Source organism: Tachyglossus aculeatus, chromosome 23 (genome assembly GCF_015852505.1).
Source record: "Tachyglossus aculeatus isolate mTacAcu1 chromosome 23, mTacAcu1.pri, whole genome shotgun sequence".
In the NCBI taxonomy this organism is placed as follows: domain Eukaryota; kingdom Metazoa; phylum Chordata; class Mammalia; order Monotremata; family Tachyglossidae; genus Tachyglossus; species Tachyglossus aculeatus.
The window spans coordinates 11,847,652-11,864,655 of record NC_052088.1 but is presented as its reverse complement, the minus strand read 5'-3'; the positions used below and the strand labels follow the sequence as shown (position 1 = coordinate 11,864,655).

Genomic DNA, 17,004 nt, shown 5'->3' with positions numbered 1-17,004 from the left:
CCCGCCCTACCTCCTTCCCTTCCCCACTGCACCTGTATATATGTTTGTATAGATTTATTACTCTATTTTACTTGTACATATTTACTATTCTATTTATTTTGTTAATGTTGTGCATCTAGCTTTATCTCTTATCTGATGACTTGATACCTGTCCAAATGTTTTGTTTTGTTGTCTGTCTCCCCCTTCTAGACTGTGAGCCCGTTGTTGGGTAGGTACTGTCTCTATATGTTGCCAACTTGTACTTCCCAAGTGCTTAGTACAGTGCTCTGCACACAGTAAGTGCTCAGTAAATACGATTGAATGAGTGAATGGAGGTACAGGGTGAAAACAGCTGAATAAATAATCCAGTATACAAGCGAATACACATGTGTTCATAAATGCTGGGGAGAGGAATGAAGTACATAAATGTTGGGAGTGGATGAGAAGGCAGTTCAGGCTTGGCTTCTGCATGTCAGCTTAATTCATCGTCCTTCTGAAATCAGTCACATCCCCGACTCCTCCCTCCAACATGTGGCTCAGGCGGACCGCGGGGTTATGTTTATGCGAAGTGCCCGAACCGGAAGCAGGAGTCCGTGCTGGGGCCTGGGAATGACACAGGCCCCGAGTCCTCATCATCTTTTCCATCCCAAGATTTCACATGTCTAGTTTCTGTTCAGAGAGGGTAAACCAGCTGGGCGGTAACCGAACAGAGGCTGTAGGGGCCACAGAGGGTGTCTTAGTGAGATCATTGTTTTTTTTTTTTTTTTTTGTCTTCACAAATGCGGGAGAGGTTCAACCAGGTTTCATGGGCCATGACACAACAAGCTTGGATTGGGCAGGGATGCCCTAGATGGCCTTGAGGGTCTTCTGAGGTTCTCGAACCTGCAAAATCCCTGGGAAGTGAGGGGACAGGGAGGACACAGGAGGAAAAACTAGGCAAACTTTGAGGTCTTATCCTGCCCCAGACATCTCTGAAATGGTGGTCTCTAGGGGGAAGACAGTCTGGATGAGGGGCCTGTCCCTCCTGGCCATCCCCCAGGAAGGCGGCAGCAGGGCATATGGGAGCCGGTGTGGTCTTGGATCCCAGCCCCCAACCTGGGCAGAGAAGCCAACCTTTCATTCTGAGTATGGGGCTGATTAGAGCCAGGAATTTTAGAGGGGGATGAGGACAGGTAGGGGACAGATTTCAAATGGATAGGCTAGATCATTTTGGCCTCCGTTTTCGGCCTTTTCAGCCCTGATTGGAAGCTTTCAAATAATAAAAATAAGAATTGTCCTGTTTAAATGCTTAGTATAGAAGCAGCGTGGCTCGGTGGCAAGAACACGGGCTTGGGAATCAGAAGATCATGGGTTCTAATCCCGCCTCTGCCACTTGTCTGCTGTGTGACCATGGGCAAGCCACTTCGCTCCTCTATGCCTCAGTTTCCACATCTGTAAAATGGGGATGAAGACTATGAGCCCCACGAAGGACAGCCTGCTTACCTTGTATCTACCCCAGCACTTAGAACAGTGCTTGGCACATAGTGAGTGCTTAACAAATACCATTATTATTATTGCTATTGTTATTACTAAGTGATGGGGTAGATACAAGCTAATTAGGCTGGATATAGTACCTGTCCCACATGGGGCTCACAGTCTAAGTGGGAGGGAGAATAGTGTGGCCTGGGAAGCAGCATGGCCTAATGGATAAAGCACAGACCTGGGAGCTAGAGGACCTATATTCTCATCCTAGCTTCAACACTTGCCTGCTGTGTGACCTTAGGCAAGTCACTTAATTTATCTGTGCCTCTGTTTCCTCAGCTGCAAAATGGGGGTTCAATACCTGTTTCTCCCTCCCACTTGGACTGTGAAGCCCCATGTGGGATGGGTACTGAATCCAGCCTAATTAGCTTGTATTTACCCCAGCACTTTGAACAGTGCTCGATATATAGTAAGCACTTAACATACCATAAAAAACAAAGACAAAACAAAAAAAAAAACCACCAGGAATCGAATCCCCATTTTATAGTTAAGGAAACCGAGGGACAGAGAAATTAAATGACTAGCCCGAAGTCACACAACAGAAAAGTGGCAGAGACAGGATTAGAACCCAGGGCTTCTGACTTCCAAGCCCATGCTCTTTCCACTAGGCCACACTGCTTTTTATGAATCACTCAATCAGTGTTATTTATTGAGCCCTTACTGTGTGCAGAGCGCTGTACTAAGTGCCTGGGAAAGTATAATCCCACAGAGTTCATAGACACAATCCATGTCCACAAGGAGCTAATAGTTTAGTGGGGGAGAGCATCATTAATATAAACTATGGATATGTACATAAGTGTTACAGACCTGAGGGCAGGGTGAATACAAAGTCCCCAGAGGGTATGGATTCAAGTGCATCGTCAGAGACTGGGGCTGAGCAAGTCTGGGCGTCTATCTCAAGGTGTGCGCAAGATCTGGAGGGCTGTCGGGGATGGGGGAAAACTTGGGAGGCATTGGGGACCTAGGGTTTGGAGCTGTCTGTTTCTGTGGATGGGGCAGTCAGTCAATTGGGTCACTGGAGGGAGAGCAATTTAAGCAGAACTTGACCTCATAATAATAATTGTGATATTTGTTAAGCGCTTACTGCATACCAAGCACTGTTCTAAGCCCTGGGGGTAGATACAAGAAAATCAGGTTGAACACAGTTCCTGTCCCGTATGAGGCTCACAGTCTTAATCCCGATTTTACAGATGAGGAAACTGAGACACAAAGTTGTCACTTGCCTAAGGTCACCCATCAGACAACAGGTGGAGCTGGGTTGAAAACCCGTGTCCTCTGACTCCCAGCTCTGTGCTCTTTCCACTAGACCATGCTGCTTATTTGATTGTCAGCTTGTTGAGGGGAGGTATCGGGTCTTTGACTTCTATTTTATGCCCTCCATGCACATGGTACACTGCTCTGCATACAGGGGCACAATAAGTGCTCAATAAATATTGATTGATTCTGGAGTCCAAAGTGCAGGTGAGCTTGGAGACTCCCCCAGCTTTGGATAATGATTCCAAGATGCGGGTCCCCTTTGTTTTCCCTCTCTCCTTTTGTTTGTCGGGTGCCTGCCGGCCTTAAGTGGCAGTCCCCTGGGTAAGCCCTCCTAAAAATGCCACCTACTCCAAGAAGTCTTCCCTGATTCCCTACCCAGACTCAAAAAGCATCTGCCAAACATCCACTCTTAGGACCGATTTATTTTATCTGATCTTCAGCCCCTATGGCCCCATGTATGTCTTCATTTAGGCATGCAAAGACATATTCTGATATCTAGAATACTGGCTCTCCAACTGTTTGTAAATGATTTTTATCTCTCTCCCTCCAACTCTGTTCTGCACTAGACTTCAACAGCTCATTGTAGGCAGGGAGTGTGTCTGGTATGTTATTATGTTGTACTCTCCCAAGCACTTAGTACAGTACTCTGCACACAGTAAGTGCTCAATAAATATGATTGGCTGACTGAAAATAGGGAATATGTGTATCGCCTCTGCTGTGCCCTTTCAAGGATCCAGTACAGTGCACGGAATTCAGTGGACATTCAGTGAACTCTGATAACTAAGTAGTCACTGGCGAGGGCCTACTACATCCAAGCCTCTGCATGTTCAGCCGGACAGCTGCTTTGATTTACTGCTGTCTGGTTTCAAGGAAGGATCCTGGAATCTCTTGCCTCCAACTTCATTGGAGTCATTTGGGTCCCTGCAGCTTCACCTCTTCTGCATCACATGTGCACTTGGGTCCGAACTCTCTAAGCACTTTGATACCCCATCTCCAGCCCCAGAGCATGTATGTACATATCCTTACCTTCTGCCACTTTCCTTAGCTGTAATGTATTTTAATATCTGTCTCCCCCACTATGGCGAGAGGGGTCTGTCAATGCCGTTGTATGGTACACTCTCCCAAGCACTTGGTACAGCACTCTGCATATGCTCAGTGAATACCATTGATTTAATCGACTGGTAGTTATCATTCGAGTGTGTTCTGCCTGTGTAGAGCAGGCTTCAATACTGCCCTCCTTACATGAGCATGTCTGTGTTGAGCCAGGAATGCATCAGTGGCTCTGATACCTCAGTGGTACAGACTACTGGGACTGGTAGAACAGGTGATCGGTCAATTGATTGAACACCTACTATGTGCACAACATGGTAGTAAATCCTTGGGAGAATACAACAGAACTTGTAGGCATGATCTCTCCCCTGAAAAAGCTAACAATCTAGTGGGGGAAACAGGCATTAAAATCATTCACAGATAGGAGGAAGTAATAGAACACAAAGAAATAGCATTAGTCTTAGGGGCTAAGGTACCTAGGTGTAGAGGAAGTGTCAAAGTGTTGAAATGACAGTGGGGAGTTATAAGGGTGGGGAGAAGAGAGATGAATTGGGGCAAATGTACAATGAGGGAAAGCAATTTTCCAAAGTAAAGAAAAATCTGCCAAATGCCTCTCGGATTTTAGGAAATGGGAATGTGTTTTTTTTCTGGTTCGTGGTTAACTGGAGAGGGTCAAAAATGACTCTGGTCCTCTCAGAGATAGAGCATTTCAGCAGTGAGGGCTGGAGTTGGCTCACGAGGGTAAGGGCTGTGGAATTAATCAGTTCCTTTGACGAAACCGCTATGTGCAATGAGTCATTTGCCGGTCGAAAATGTGCACAAGGCTAAGCTGGTCGCCCGTATCTCAAAACGGAAAGATAAAACAGGGTTTCAACAAAAGGGAGGGATTCTTCTTTCTGAAGTCGTGAGAAACGTACCAGGACACCTGATATTTCTGTCTTCCTTCTGGATGTTAAGCGCTTCCTTTGGGCACAACACTGGACTTGGGGAGGGTGTAAGGATCTTGAATGGACATGAACTCAGGCCCGCAGGGGAAACACAGAGATAATGGGATAAATTCCATGGAAAAAAAAAATATGCGTTCCTAAGTGGTAATGAAAAGAAAAGCAGCTGCCTGTCATGGCCGTGGTGGGGGCGAGCGTCCTCGGGCCCTTCCTTCCTGCCCAAGGCGGAGATGTCCTTGGGCCACACTGGCCCCAACTTATCCTATGTTCTCCCTGCTGGGTGGAGGCGTCCTTCCGCCCTGCTGCCACACACCAGGTCACCCCCCTTCAAGCAGTGGTGAGTCAGGAACGAGGCACGGGAATGCTCAAGCCACGTGTAGGGGAATCAATTGGCCAATCAATGGGATTTATTGAGCACCTACCCTGTGTTGGAGCACAGTAGTAAGTCCTTGGATGAATACAATCGACCTTGTAGAAATGATCCTTGTCCTAAAGGAGCTAACAGTCTAGTGGGGAAAAAGACACAAAAATCAATTACAGAGAGGAGGAAGTATCCCAAGGCTGTGGGGTCTCTGCTAGGAAACACTTTGGCCAGAGTTGGAGTGTCCCTGAGGAAAGCCTGCCACCCTTTGCGCAACGGCTCGACCGGCTCACGTTTGTTCTGTCTTTTTATTTAGCAGGTCTCCACTGCAGACGTAAGAGTTGGACCGATGAGACTGACACAGGATCCCATTCAGGTACGGAGTACTCTCACTGGGAGGCAGAACCGATGAAGGCTCAGCATCAGGGCACAAAGGCCTCAGTGTGTCCCATGCAAGAGACCCGTCTCTCCCCAGGAACCTTCATGTCACATGCTTAAACGAACATGGGTTTGCTCTATGCATTTCGGCCAGAATGTGAGTAGGGAAGGAGGATGTGTTTGACGATGCCAGCCTATTGCTACGTGGTGGCACAGTGTCTGGAGGGATGGTTATTTGCCCACACACGGCACTGGAGTGGGTTAGTCTTAAAGAGTGAGTTGGGAGTCAGAGGACCTGGGTTTTAATCCTGGATCCACCATTTGCATGCCGTGAGACCTTGGGCAAGGCACTTCACTTCTCTGTGCTTCAGTTTTCTCATCTGTAAAATGGGGATTCAGTACCTGTTCTCCTTCCTGTTTAGATTGTGAGCTCCATGTGGGACCTTGTATCCTCTCCAGCACTTAATTCAGTGCTTGGCACTGTACCAATACCACAAATAATAATAGTAATGATGATAATAATAATTCTTTTCCTCAACACGGAGTTCTGCAAGAATGCAAAATCCTACAGGAGAAAGTCTCACCATGGCCCATCCCAGATCAGGGAGAGCCGCCTACAGCCCAGCTGTAAAATTCCAGGCTTTAAGATCATTGTGGCCAGGGAATGTGTCTGTTGTATATTCTGTTGTGCTCTACCAAGCGCTTAGTACAGTGCTCTGCACACAGTAAACACTCAATCAGTACAACTGACTGACAATTCTTCCATCTGAAACACTGTACTAATCGCTTGGGAGAGTACAACAGAAGCAGCATGGCTTAGTGGAAAGAGCACAGGCTTGGGAGTCAGAGGTCGTGGGTACTAATTCCAACTCCACCACTTGTCTGCTCTGTGACCTTGGACAAGTCATTTAACTTCTCTGTGCCTCAGTTACCTCATCTGTAAAACGGGGATTAAAACTGTGACCCCCGTGTGGGACAACCTGATTACCTTGTATCTACCCCAGCGCTTAGAACAGTGCTTGGCACATAGCGCTTAACAAATACCATTATTATTATTATTATTAGAAATAATAAACAGTACACATGCACTGCCTTCAAGTAGTTCACACTCTAGTGGGGAAGGCAGACAGAAATAATTTATGAATAGTGTAAACAAGAGGAAGAATGAGGTTATAACAGGAAGTCATACTGGCTTGCACTTATTTACTTGAAAAGACATAGCCAGTAATGATCCTTTATGGTCTAGATATCTTTTGCTTAGGATGTAGGTTTGAAATTATTCAAATCAGAAAGGGCGGTTTGCTTTTTCCCCTGTTACAAACACACTGAAGCAAGCACTGAAAATTTGAAGGCCTCCTTGAATAAAGCAGCATGAGATAATTGCCTCTATTCAATTCCCTTTCAGGCAGTGGACCCCCACCCAAGAATCTAACACTTTCTCTCTCTCTGTCTCTCCCTCCTCACACACATATACACACTCCATAATGTGGGTCAAGCAGGCGGCATAGAATATCAACTTCTGCTGCACACTCCCAAACACCTATTCCAGTGCTCTACATACCTTAGACACTCAGTACATGCTGATAACGAACCATGCATTTTCCATTGAGCAATGTTTTTTAAAAGGCTGATGATGTCTGTTGAATATTATTATTACTATAATTAAGCGTCGTTGAGTCGTTTCCGATTCATAGTAACTCCATGGTTATACTTTTTTCAGAATGTCCTGTCCTCTGCCATAATCTGCAACCTTTCTAACGGTTCTTACATTGTCGTTATTATAGGCTGGTCTGCCTCTTCCACATTTTCCCTGGACTTTTCCTAGCATTAGTGTCTTCTCCAGAGAATTAGTCATACTGATTATGTGTGCAAAATATGCTCATCTATCTATGCTATCTCCGTCTCTCTCTCTCCCTCCCCCAAATTATTTACGTGTCTGCTATATGATCTTGGGCAAGTCACTTAGCTTCTCTGTGCCTGTTACCTCATTTGTAAAATAGGGATTACTATTGTGAGCCTCATGTGGGAAGTAGACTGTGTCCAACCTAATTACTGTGTGTCTACCCCAGCAATTAGTAGAGTTCCTGACATATAGTTAGTGCTTAACAAATACCATTAAAAGAAAGGGAAGTGCTCGTTTAAATAGTGGAGGATGAAAATTGCTACGAGTATCAAAAGGGCAGTATAAAAACCTCTAGGAATGAAGGGTGATGAGTGGCTTTTAATTCATCTCTTGTCCACGGGGCTGGTCTTGTCCATATCTTTCAGGTTTTGCTGATCTTCGCCAAGGAAGACAATCAGAGTGATGGGTTCTGGTGGGCGTGCGACAAAGCCGGCTATTGGTGCAATATTGCTCGGACCCCAGAGTCAGCCCTGGAATGTTTCCTGGATAAGCACCATGAAATAATCGTAATCGATCACCGCCACACCCGGCACTTTGATGCAGAAGCTGTCTGCAGGTAACTCCACTGTTGTGCCATGCTGAAGGTGGCATGCCAGTTCCCCGGAAGCTAGTGCAGTGGTTCTCCTGGTTCCATTTATAAAAGTTCGATAGGGGAGACCTAATTTGAGCCAGTTGGAACCACCCCAGTAAGTTTGCCACTTCCATGAAACCCCACAAAAGACACGTTCACCGCCCCCACCTCCCAAGTGTTTGTCAGAAAGCAGAGGAAAAGCTGAAAGAGTGGACCCAATGTTCCTGAAACAAATTTCTGCTCTAAAAGGACCATCATCATCATCAATCGTATTTATTGAGCGCTTACTATGTGCAGAGCACTGTACTAAGCGCTTGGGAAGTACAAATTGGCAACATATTAATATTAATTTAATTAATTAATTGATGATATTTACTGAACCTCTACTGTATTCTACACTTCACAGAAGGATGAAACAGGCTCACTGCCCACAAGGAGCCTACAGTCAAATGGGGAGAAACACATTCCCTGCCCTCAAGGAGTTTACTGTCCAGCAGAAGGGAGATGGCAAGTCTTCAATTAAAAAAAAACAGCCACACCAAATTTTGTAAAGGTATTTGTTCAGTGCTTACTCTGGGCTAGGCATCGTACTAAGCACTGGGATAGATAGAGCTAATAAGGTTGGACACAGTTCATGTCCCATATGGGGCTTGCAGTATTAATCCCTATTTTACAGATGAGTTAACTGAGGCACAGAAAAATTGTGACTTGGCCATGCAGCAGGTAAGTGGTGGAGCCGGGATTAGAACCAAGTCCTTTGTACTCCCAGGCCCATGCTCTATCCATTAGACCATGCTGCTAATATGGAGCAGATTAGGCATGGAATGGAATTGTGGTCTGAGCAGTTGTCTGTCTGAGGCATTTCCTCATCGTCATCAGAAGGGAGCATTCTCCTAATGGCATTGATCTTCATCCATAACCTCATCCAAACTTTTGAATCTTTGGCCTTAATCCTGAACCAGCGAGGCAAGGAAATGAAGAGCCCACTGTTGGGTAGGGACTGTCTCTATGTGTTGCCAATTTGTACTTCCCAAGCGCTTAGTGCAGTACTCTGCACATAGTAAGCGCTCAATAAATACGATTGATTGATTGATGAAAGATGGTGCAGCCCGTACAGTAAGATGAGCAGTTCAGTAGCATGACAGTAAAGAAGGATGAAAAATGAGTGAGGAAAAACACACCTTTGTAGTGCGTGGTGAACCTCAGAATTTCCCTTTATATCTGTCCTGAAAGATGAGAAATGACTGAAAGAACCAAACCAGATTCCCACTCTCACCTCAGCCCAGGGATGGATGTAGATCCTTTTAGGCTTCAAATTTTTATAATTATAGGCTTTAATTATGTGCATGTACACACATGCACATGTGTAAATATATATATGTGTGTGTGTATGTATATATATGTATGTATGTGTGTGTGTTTGCGTGTGTGTATATATATACACACATATATGTATATGCATATTATATTTACATATTTATATGCAAACACACATATATGTATTTTATACTTAGGAAGATTTGTTTCAATTTCAGTTTGGGGGTTTGATATATAAAGACTACTAGAATGAGGACAAACAGGATAAGCTAAAGCTGACCAGGGCTTCCAGGGACCCAGGCAGTAGTAACGTTTTTGGGATTTTTTGAGCCCCTTTCGAGTACAGAGTACCTGAAAAAGCTCCAGGGAAAGGTCACGCAGCTCCACCACATGTGTTTCAATGCACGCTTGGCTGGTCTGCTGTCGGGGAGTGAGGGACCGTTGATCCAATCATGGGAACCCGTTTGGGCTCGGCTTGACACGTTATTTAGCTGTTGCTTGGATGCAGACTTGGGTCCCCGGGACAGATTGGTTCTCTGATATGACTTCTGAACTCGGGGGTTTAGCCAGAGCACAAGCCCGGCCTCATGGGGCAACCAGTGTCCATTTGCAGCATGAGCTATGCTCCTCTCACTTGAGGAGCCTATAATCTAAACACAAGATTGATCAGGGAGAAGGAAAATTCCTCCCCTGAAAAACTCATGTATAACACATTTACCAATTACTTAATCGCACTCCAAAACATGGATCGATGCTGTTGACGTCATGGAAGCGTTGACAATTCAACAGGCATATAAATGCACCAAAATCAACTTAACTCTCCCACTGAACTCAGTATGTATTCACAAATTTACTGCAGTCCATTTGGGCTGTGAAAGCGTTGGGGAATTCAACAGCTTTGAGTTAAATTTGAGGTTGACCATAATTTTAGAACATGGTTCGGAGTGGTGAAGGGGGGTAGAAGTAGGTTTGAATTGAGTAAAACCCTACAATTCCAGACCCTGCATGAAATAAACGTACACAGCTGTTTTGGAGACATTTAATAACTTAATATCTTAGTTAAGTTAATTTTAGTTTTACTTTTTTTTGAGGGAGAATAATGGTGGAGAGGGCATTAGTCGAGAAGTCAACAGGCCCAGCTTTCTCCTGGCCTGATGTGAGACCTTGGTCAAGTCAGTGAACCTCTTTATGCCTCAGTTCCCTCTATTATATCAAAAGGATGAGATTCCCTGCTCTACCTCCCTCTTAAATTGTGAGCCCGAACTGTGACCAGCCTGATTATCTTGTACCTCCCCCAGTGCTTAGCCGTAGTAAGTACTTAAAATAACTGAGCTTCTTTTATTATTAGAACAATTAGAGAAGTGCACAGCAACACCTGTTCGGTATCTTCAAAACTTTCCAAGGTCCTAATTGATCTTGTGAAATGGACTTCTTCATTCCTTTAAGTCTTGCATTTAAGTTGGAGTGAATCCTTTGTTCCTTTTATCATCTCTGATAGAGTGCTGAGTAAACCAATCGCTCGTTCCACTTATTTTGGGGATTGATTTTCTTAGTTTTGAACTGAAAAGCTATCCCCACCCCGGGTGTCTGTGTGGTTGTGTTTGCCAGATTTCAGTACCAACAACCTTTGTTAGGAGCCACTCAATTTATCCCAGCAGTAGTCAAGCAGTCAGTGGTATTTATGGAGTGCTTACTGTGTGCAGAGCTCTGCCCTAAACACTAAGAGAGTATAATAATAGTCTAAACCAATAGATTAGATTCCTCAGTTTGTAAATATTTCTGTCTGCCTCTGTTACAGCGTAAGCACCTCGTGATCGGGGAGCACGTCTTCTGCTTCTGTTGTAGTTTCCTGAGCATTCAGTACAGTGCATTGTACTCAGTGGGTGCTCAATAAATGCCATTTCCACTACTACTTGATTTCCTTTGTACTGTTCCTTGCAAGTCAGAAGACGATCAATCAAATACATGCCATAATGAAATGGTGCCATTACAGCAGGGTATAGTAGGGCATAGTGGATAGAGCACAAGACTGGAAGTCAGAAGGTCATGGGCTCTAATGCCGACTCTACCACTGGTCTGCTGTGTGGCTTGGGCAAGTCACTTCACTTCTCTGGGCCTCAGTTACCTCATCTATAAAATGGGGATTAAGACTGTGTGCCCTATGCAGGACAGGGACTGTGTCCAACCAGATTTGCTCGTATCCATCTCAATGCTCAGTACAGTACTGGGCACATAGTAAGCGCTTAACAAAAACCATAATTATTATTATTAGAAGAAAGGGCACATTTCTAGAGGACAGTGCTATGTTCATAGTCTTTCCTGATTGAAGCAGAAGATGAAGATTGACGATCTTTCCACTAGGTTAATACCAATGATTGACCTGCAGACTGTCGACTCCATGTAGAAAGAAACGTCGGCTAACTCCTTAGCACTGCACTGTCCCAAATGCGTAGTACAGTGCTCTGCCCACAATAAGCACATGATAATTACTATTGATAAGTGCTGAACATTGCTCCCATGAATAAAATAAGTGTCCCTTAAGGGAAAAGTTCCAGTCCAGTTTGAGGCTGGGGGTGTCAGGGGTAGGGCGGAGTCTTCAGCGCTTAGAACAGTGCTTTGCACATAGTAAGTGCTTAATAAATGCCATTATTATTATTATTATTATTATTATTATTATTATTATTATTATTCTGGGGGCTGGGCATTTGAAGAATCAACCAATTTCTGAGTCCTGCCCCTCCACCCGGGCCAAACAACTCCCAACAATCCGACTTTTAGTGACACTGGTCTGGGTTGGGGGAGGCCTTAAAGAGGGGGACCATTTCCAGTGCCCCCTGAAAAAACCTCTAGACTGCAGTTTTGTGGGTTCGGCCTGGGCTGGGCAGGACACAGGTGGGGAGTCCAGGTGTAGGAAGTCCCATGCTTTAATAGGTCAGAGGAAACACCTTGATTTGGGCTAAGATTCAAATACTTTCCTCATGCATCCCCCTGGTTTTGCAGCTAATATAACCGCCACATAGGAGGATAAAGAGGCATCAGAATTCTTAAAAGCGTTGCTGTGATCTTAAGTCAGACTCACCAGGGAACTTGCAATTCTAGCTCCTAGAATTTGGTCCCAAATTCCCCAAGTGCAACTCTAATACAAAAGTGTAAATGCAATTGGAGATGGCTAGGATGGGATTTCCTACTACAATTCAGTCTGTACACTTTGCTCCTCTTTATATTAGCGTACTCACTGTACCTTGATCTTGTCTATCTCGCCCCGACCTCTTGTCCATGTCCTGCCTTTGGCCTGGAACACCCTCCCTCTTCAAATCCAACAGATGATCACTCTCCCCACCTTCGAAGCCTTATTAGAAGCACATCTCTTTGAAGCAGCCTTCCCCGATGAATCCCTCATTTCCACTTCTCACACTCCTTTCTCCTTCTCCCTGGCACGTAGATTTTCACCCTTTATTCACCCCTCCCTCAGACCCACAGCACTTATTTACATATAGGCGATTTATTTATATTACTGTGTGTCTCCCTTTCTGGACTGTAAGCCTATTGTGGGCAGGGAACTCGTCTACCAACTCTGTTGTATTCTCCCAGACGCTTAGTAGAATGCTCTGCTCAGAGTAAGTGCTCAATAAATATGATTGGTTAGTCGATTGGGCAATTTTACACAAATTGGAAATTAAAAGAAAAACAGCCTAGGCTTCCTGGGAAGTCCTCGGGGTGACTTCAGGGAAACTACAGGGAAACTACAGTTCACCTCGTATCAGGGCTAGAACACAATTAGGGAATTAGGGAACTTTCATTTGCTAGAGTGAGCCTGTTTGGGCTCGGCATGCCGGACTGCTGTAAAGGCAGCATGTGGTCTTGCCCACAGCAGCGGGCACAAGGATACTGCAGCACAAGTTTTTCTTAAAGCAGGGCTCTCTAAGGACACTTCCCTACCTCCTGGAGGAGCTGAGCAAGCACCGGTGTTTGATTTTTGTGCCAGAATCTGAAGAGACTTCGTCCCCGAGAGCCTTGGGTGCAGCCAAAGCCCCCGGGAAGTGAACCAAACCAGCATTTAATTTATTTTAATGTCCGTCACCTGCTGTAGTCCATAAGGTCATTTTGGGCAGGGATCGCAACTACCAACTCAGTTGTATCGTCCTCTCCCAAGCACTTAGTATGATGCTGTGCACCCAGTAAGCGCTCGATCTTTATACCATTGATTGATTGTTTGGTTCCCGTTGCAGGTCCATCCGTGCCACGAACCCATCAGAGCACACGGTGATCCTGGCGGTCGTCTCACCACCGTATGTTTTTCCACCCCGGAGTTCAGCTCCTGGGCCCGCAGCGCTTGGGCTAGTAGAGGTTAAGAGTGGGGGACAGGGGGAGGGGGAGGCTTCTCTGACTGCATGCTCTTCCTGCAGCACTGGCAGGGTCAGAAGGGATGTGGGGGTTGCCATTCCAGAGGCTGGTAGTGTGTGATAAATTGCTGAAATGATCTCCTCTTTTGCATTGAAGGTTTCACACTTTGGTCCTAAATGAGCTTAGCAGTGTCCAGTGATGGTATTGACTGAAGCGTGTCATCCTCTTTTCTCCTCCCGTCTCTCACTCTTCCACCCCTTCAATCACTGGTATTTATGGAGTGTTTGCTTTGTGCAGAGCACTGAACTAAGCGCTTGGAAGAGTAAGTGCAATTGAGGTGGTAGGCATGATCCTCTTTTTATTTTATTTTGTTAGTATGTTTGGTTTAGTTCTCTGTCTCCCCCTTTTAGACTGTGAGCCCACTGTTGGGTAGGGACTGTCTCTATATGTTACCAATTTGTACTTCCCAAGCGCTTAGTACAGTGCTCTGCACATAGTAAGCGCTCAATAAATACGATTGATGATGATGATGATGATCCTTGCATTCAAGGAGGGTGTAGGCTAGAAGGTCTGCCTCTTCCTCTTCCTCCTTTTCTCCCACCCTTCCTCTTCTGGGTGAGTCTATAATGGGGATAAAGTCGACTAGGGAGAGCACCTGATTCAGTTAAATGATAACTGTTATGATGCTATTTAAACACATACTATGTTCTAAGTATTGTACTAAGCCTTGGGGCAGTTACAAAATAATCAGGCTGGACACAGTCCCTGTCGCATATGAGACTCCAGTCTAAATCTGAGGGCTAGGATTTAATCCCCAGTTTGTAGATGAAGAAACTGAGGCCCAGATAAGTTAAGCGACTTGCCCAGGGTCACACAGAAGACAAGTGGCAGAGCTGGGATTAGAACCCAGGTTTTCTGACTCCCAGGGCCTAATTCTTTCCACTAAAGCACTCTTCTTTCATTGTTTGAAAAAGTGAAATCGAAATACTTTGAGTAGAATTTAAGGAAGATAAATTGTAGCAGGGGAACTGAGAGCCTCAAAATTCATTCTGTGATTATCCGATTGTGATTGGAAGCACATAAATCAAGCAGTAGTTCAGCAGTGAGCACTGAGTGCAGTGCTGCCAACATGCTTAGAATAGGGAAATCAATCAGTCTGTATATTTATTGCACTTATTCTGCATGGATCTTGGGTGAGTTCAGTACAGTTGGTAGACACGATCCTTGCCCCAAAGGAGCTTAGACTCCAGTGACTGAGACAGACCCTTAAAGAAATTACAGGTAAGAGGAAACAGTAGAGCATGAAGTGGACATAAGTCCATTGCTGGGGGCAGGTGGGTGAATATTCAAGGGCCTTGGGGATTTCCAAAGGGCCTTGAATATGGGGAGAGCACTGGTCTGCTAGATGTAAAGGAGGAGGAATTTCCAGGCAGGTAAGGGTGAGCATGAGGCCAGGGCAAGAGAAATGAGAATGTGGCACAGTGAGTACGGTGGCTTGAGAGGAATAAAGTGTGCAAGCCGGAGTGTAATGGGAGAGAAATAAAAGTAAACCTGGGGAAAAGAACTGATCGGATGCCTTAAAGCTTATGATCAGGAATTTCTGCTTGCCATAGAGAGGAATGGAGGATATTGAAAAGTGGAGAGTCATGCAGAGTATGGTGTGTTTAGGAGGACGATCTGGGCAGCAGAATGAAGTATTCACTGGAGAGGGGAGCGATTGGAGCCAGGGAGTCTGATGCAGCAGTCGAGTCAGAATTTGACAGGTGCTTAGGCCAGCATGGTGGTAGTTTGGATGCAGAGGAGGGGGTGGATTCTGGAGATTTTGTGGAAGATGAGATTTGGTGACAGACTGAATATGGGGGGTTGAAAGAGTGAGAGAAGTCCAGAATAATGCCAAGGATATAGGCTTAAGAGGCAGGGAAGATTGTGATGATGTCAACTGCAATAGAAAAGTTTGGTGGAGAGAGATTTGGGAGGGAAGATAAGGAGCTCTGTTTGAAAATATCCCAAATGAGTCAGGTTAGGCCAGCCTTTTTATTCATTTTGTTGCAACGAAAGGTCAGTGGCTGTTTGGTTGCCAAAGACAAAGAGCTGAGGATAAGCCCATCTTTATATTTCCCACTGGTCCCGCTCCCCTGGGTGACGCAGCACTACGTCCCTCCCTCTATTCCTACCCCGCCCCTCAAGTTCTATTTGTTCGTGCGCTGGATTGGCATATCACATGCTGCTCTGCCCCTGTTTGCTGTTGTCATCATTATAAGCCAAACTCCTTCATTATCGGCTCTGGGTCATCCAGAGGACACTCTGTGGCTGGAGACGTCTTCAGCAAGACGTCTTCAGCAAGTGTAGGTGTTGGGTTTCAAGGCTACTTGCTGATAATTTGGGTCTCAAGGCTGTGGGCAGCGGTCGGTGAGTGGTTGCTACTAAGGTGGCTGATAAAGTGGAGCCTAGCCTTGCCAGTCGCAGTTTTCTTGTGTGGGAACTCAATACAAACTAATCGGTGTACATATTCAGTGACAGTAATGCATACATATGAGCAGGGTTAAGGCTTGACCACAGCTTCCCTTTGGACACGATGAATTTGAGGTGCTGGTGGGACATCCAGATACAGATGTTCTGGAAGCAGGAGGATAATAATAAGAATTGTGGTATTTAAGTGCTTACTGTGTGACAGGCACAGTACTAAGTGCTGGGATAGATACAGAGTAATTGGGTTGGACACAGTCTCGGTCCACAAAGGACTCACAGTCTTAATCCCCATTTTGCATATGAGTTAACTCAGGCACAGAGAAGTGAAGTAACTTGCCCAAGATCACACAGCAGACGAGTGGCCGAGTCAGGATTAGAACCCAGGTCCTCCCGACTCCCAGGCCTGTGCTCTATCCACTAGGCCACACTGCAAGAGTGCAGAAGAGCCAGGTTGTAACTAGTGAGGCAGCTCTGGGAACCATCTGTGGAGATCTGGTAGTTGAAACTGTGACAGCAGATGAGCTCCTCCAAGAAGTGAGTGTCCATTGAGAATAGAAGAGCATTCAGAGACACTGGAACCTCAAGAATGCAGAGAACATGGGGGAGAGGGGATGGTGTGGGAGGCGTACAGTGGGTAGGCACTTTTGTGTGTGTCAAAAAACCCATCTAGGTGATGGGAGGTGAGTATCGCTTGGGGGAGGGCAGCCTTCGCCACTTGGCCACTGGGATGTGCCATAAGGGCACTGAAGCCGTTTCTCAGAAGGAGAGGGAGGAAGAAAGGTCGGCACCAGTAATTGACAGGCAGTTGAATCAGAGGACTTTAACTGTAGGGCAGTTGTGAGTCTTTGGAGGCTCCCAACTTTGGGCCGAATGAGAAGCCGGGCCTCTTAGTTTCTCTCCCCTGAATGAC

General features: G+C 45.6%; 1 protein-coding gene across 3 annotated transcripts in view; it reads left to right on the top strand.

Annotated features, from left to right (window-relative positions):
• The window catches only part of PDE8B (phosphodiesterase 8B), a 133,636-nt gene that overhangs the window by 67,649 nt on the left and 48,983 nt on the right, over positions 1-17,004 (top strand). For 2 of the 3 annotated variants that reach the window (XM_038765612.1, XM_038765608.1), the window contains exons 2-4: positions 5,429-5,488; positions 7,759-7,949; positions 13,511-13,570. In XM_038765612.1, the coding sequence (XP_038621540.1) occupies positions 5,462-5,488; positions 7,759-7,949; positions 13,511-13,570 (278 nt within the window). In that variant the 5' untranslated portion in view covers positions 5,429-5,461. Of the gene's footprint in view, positions 1-5,428; positions 5,489-7,758; positions 7,950-8,479; positions 8,518-13,510; positions 13,571-17,004 lie in introns of those variants that run through there. The other variant, XM_038765609.1, reaches the window with a different exon arrangement.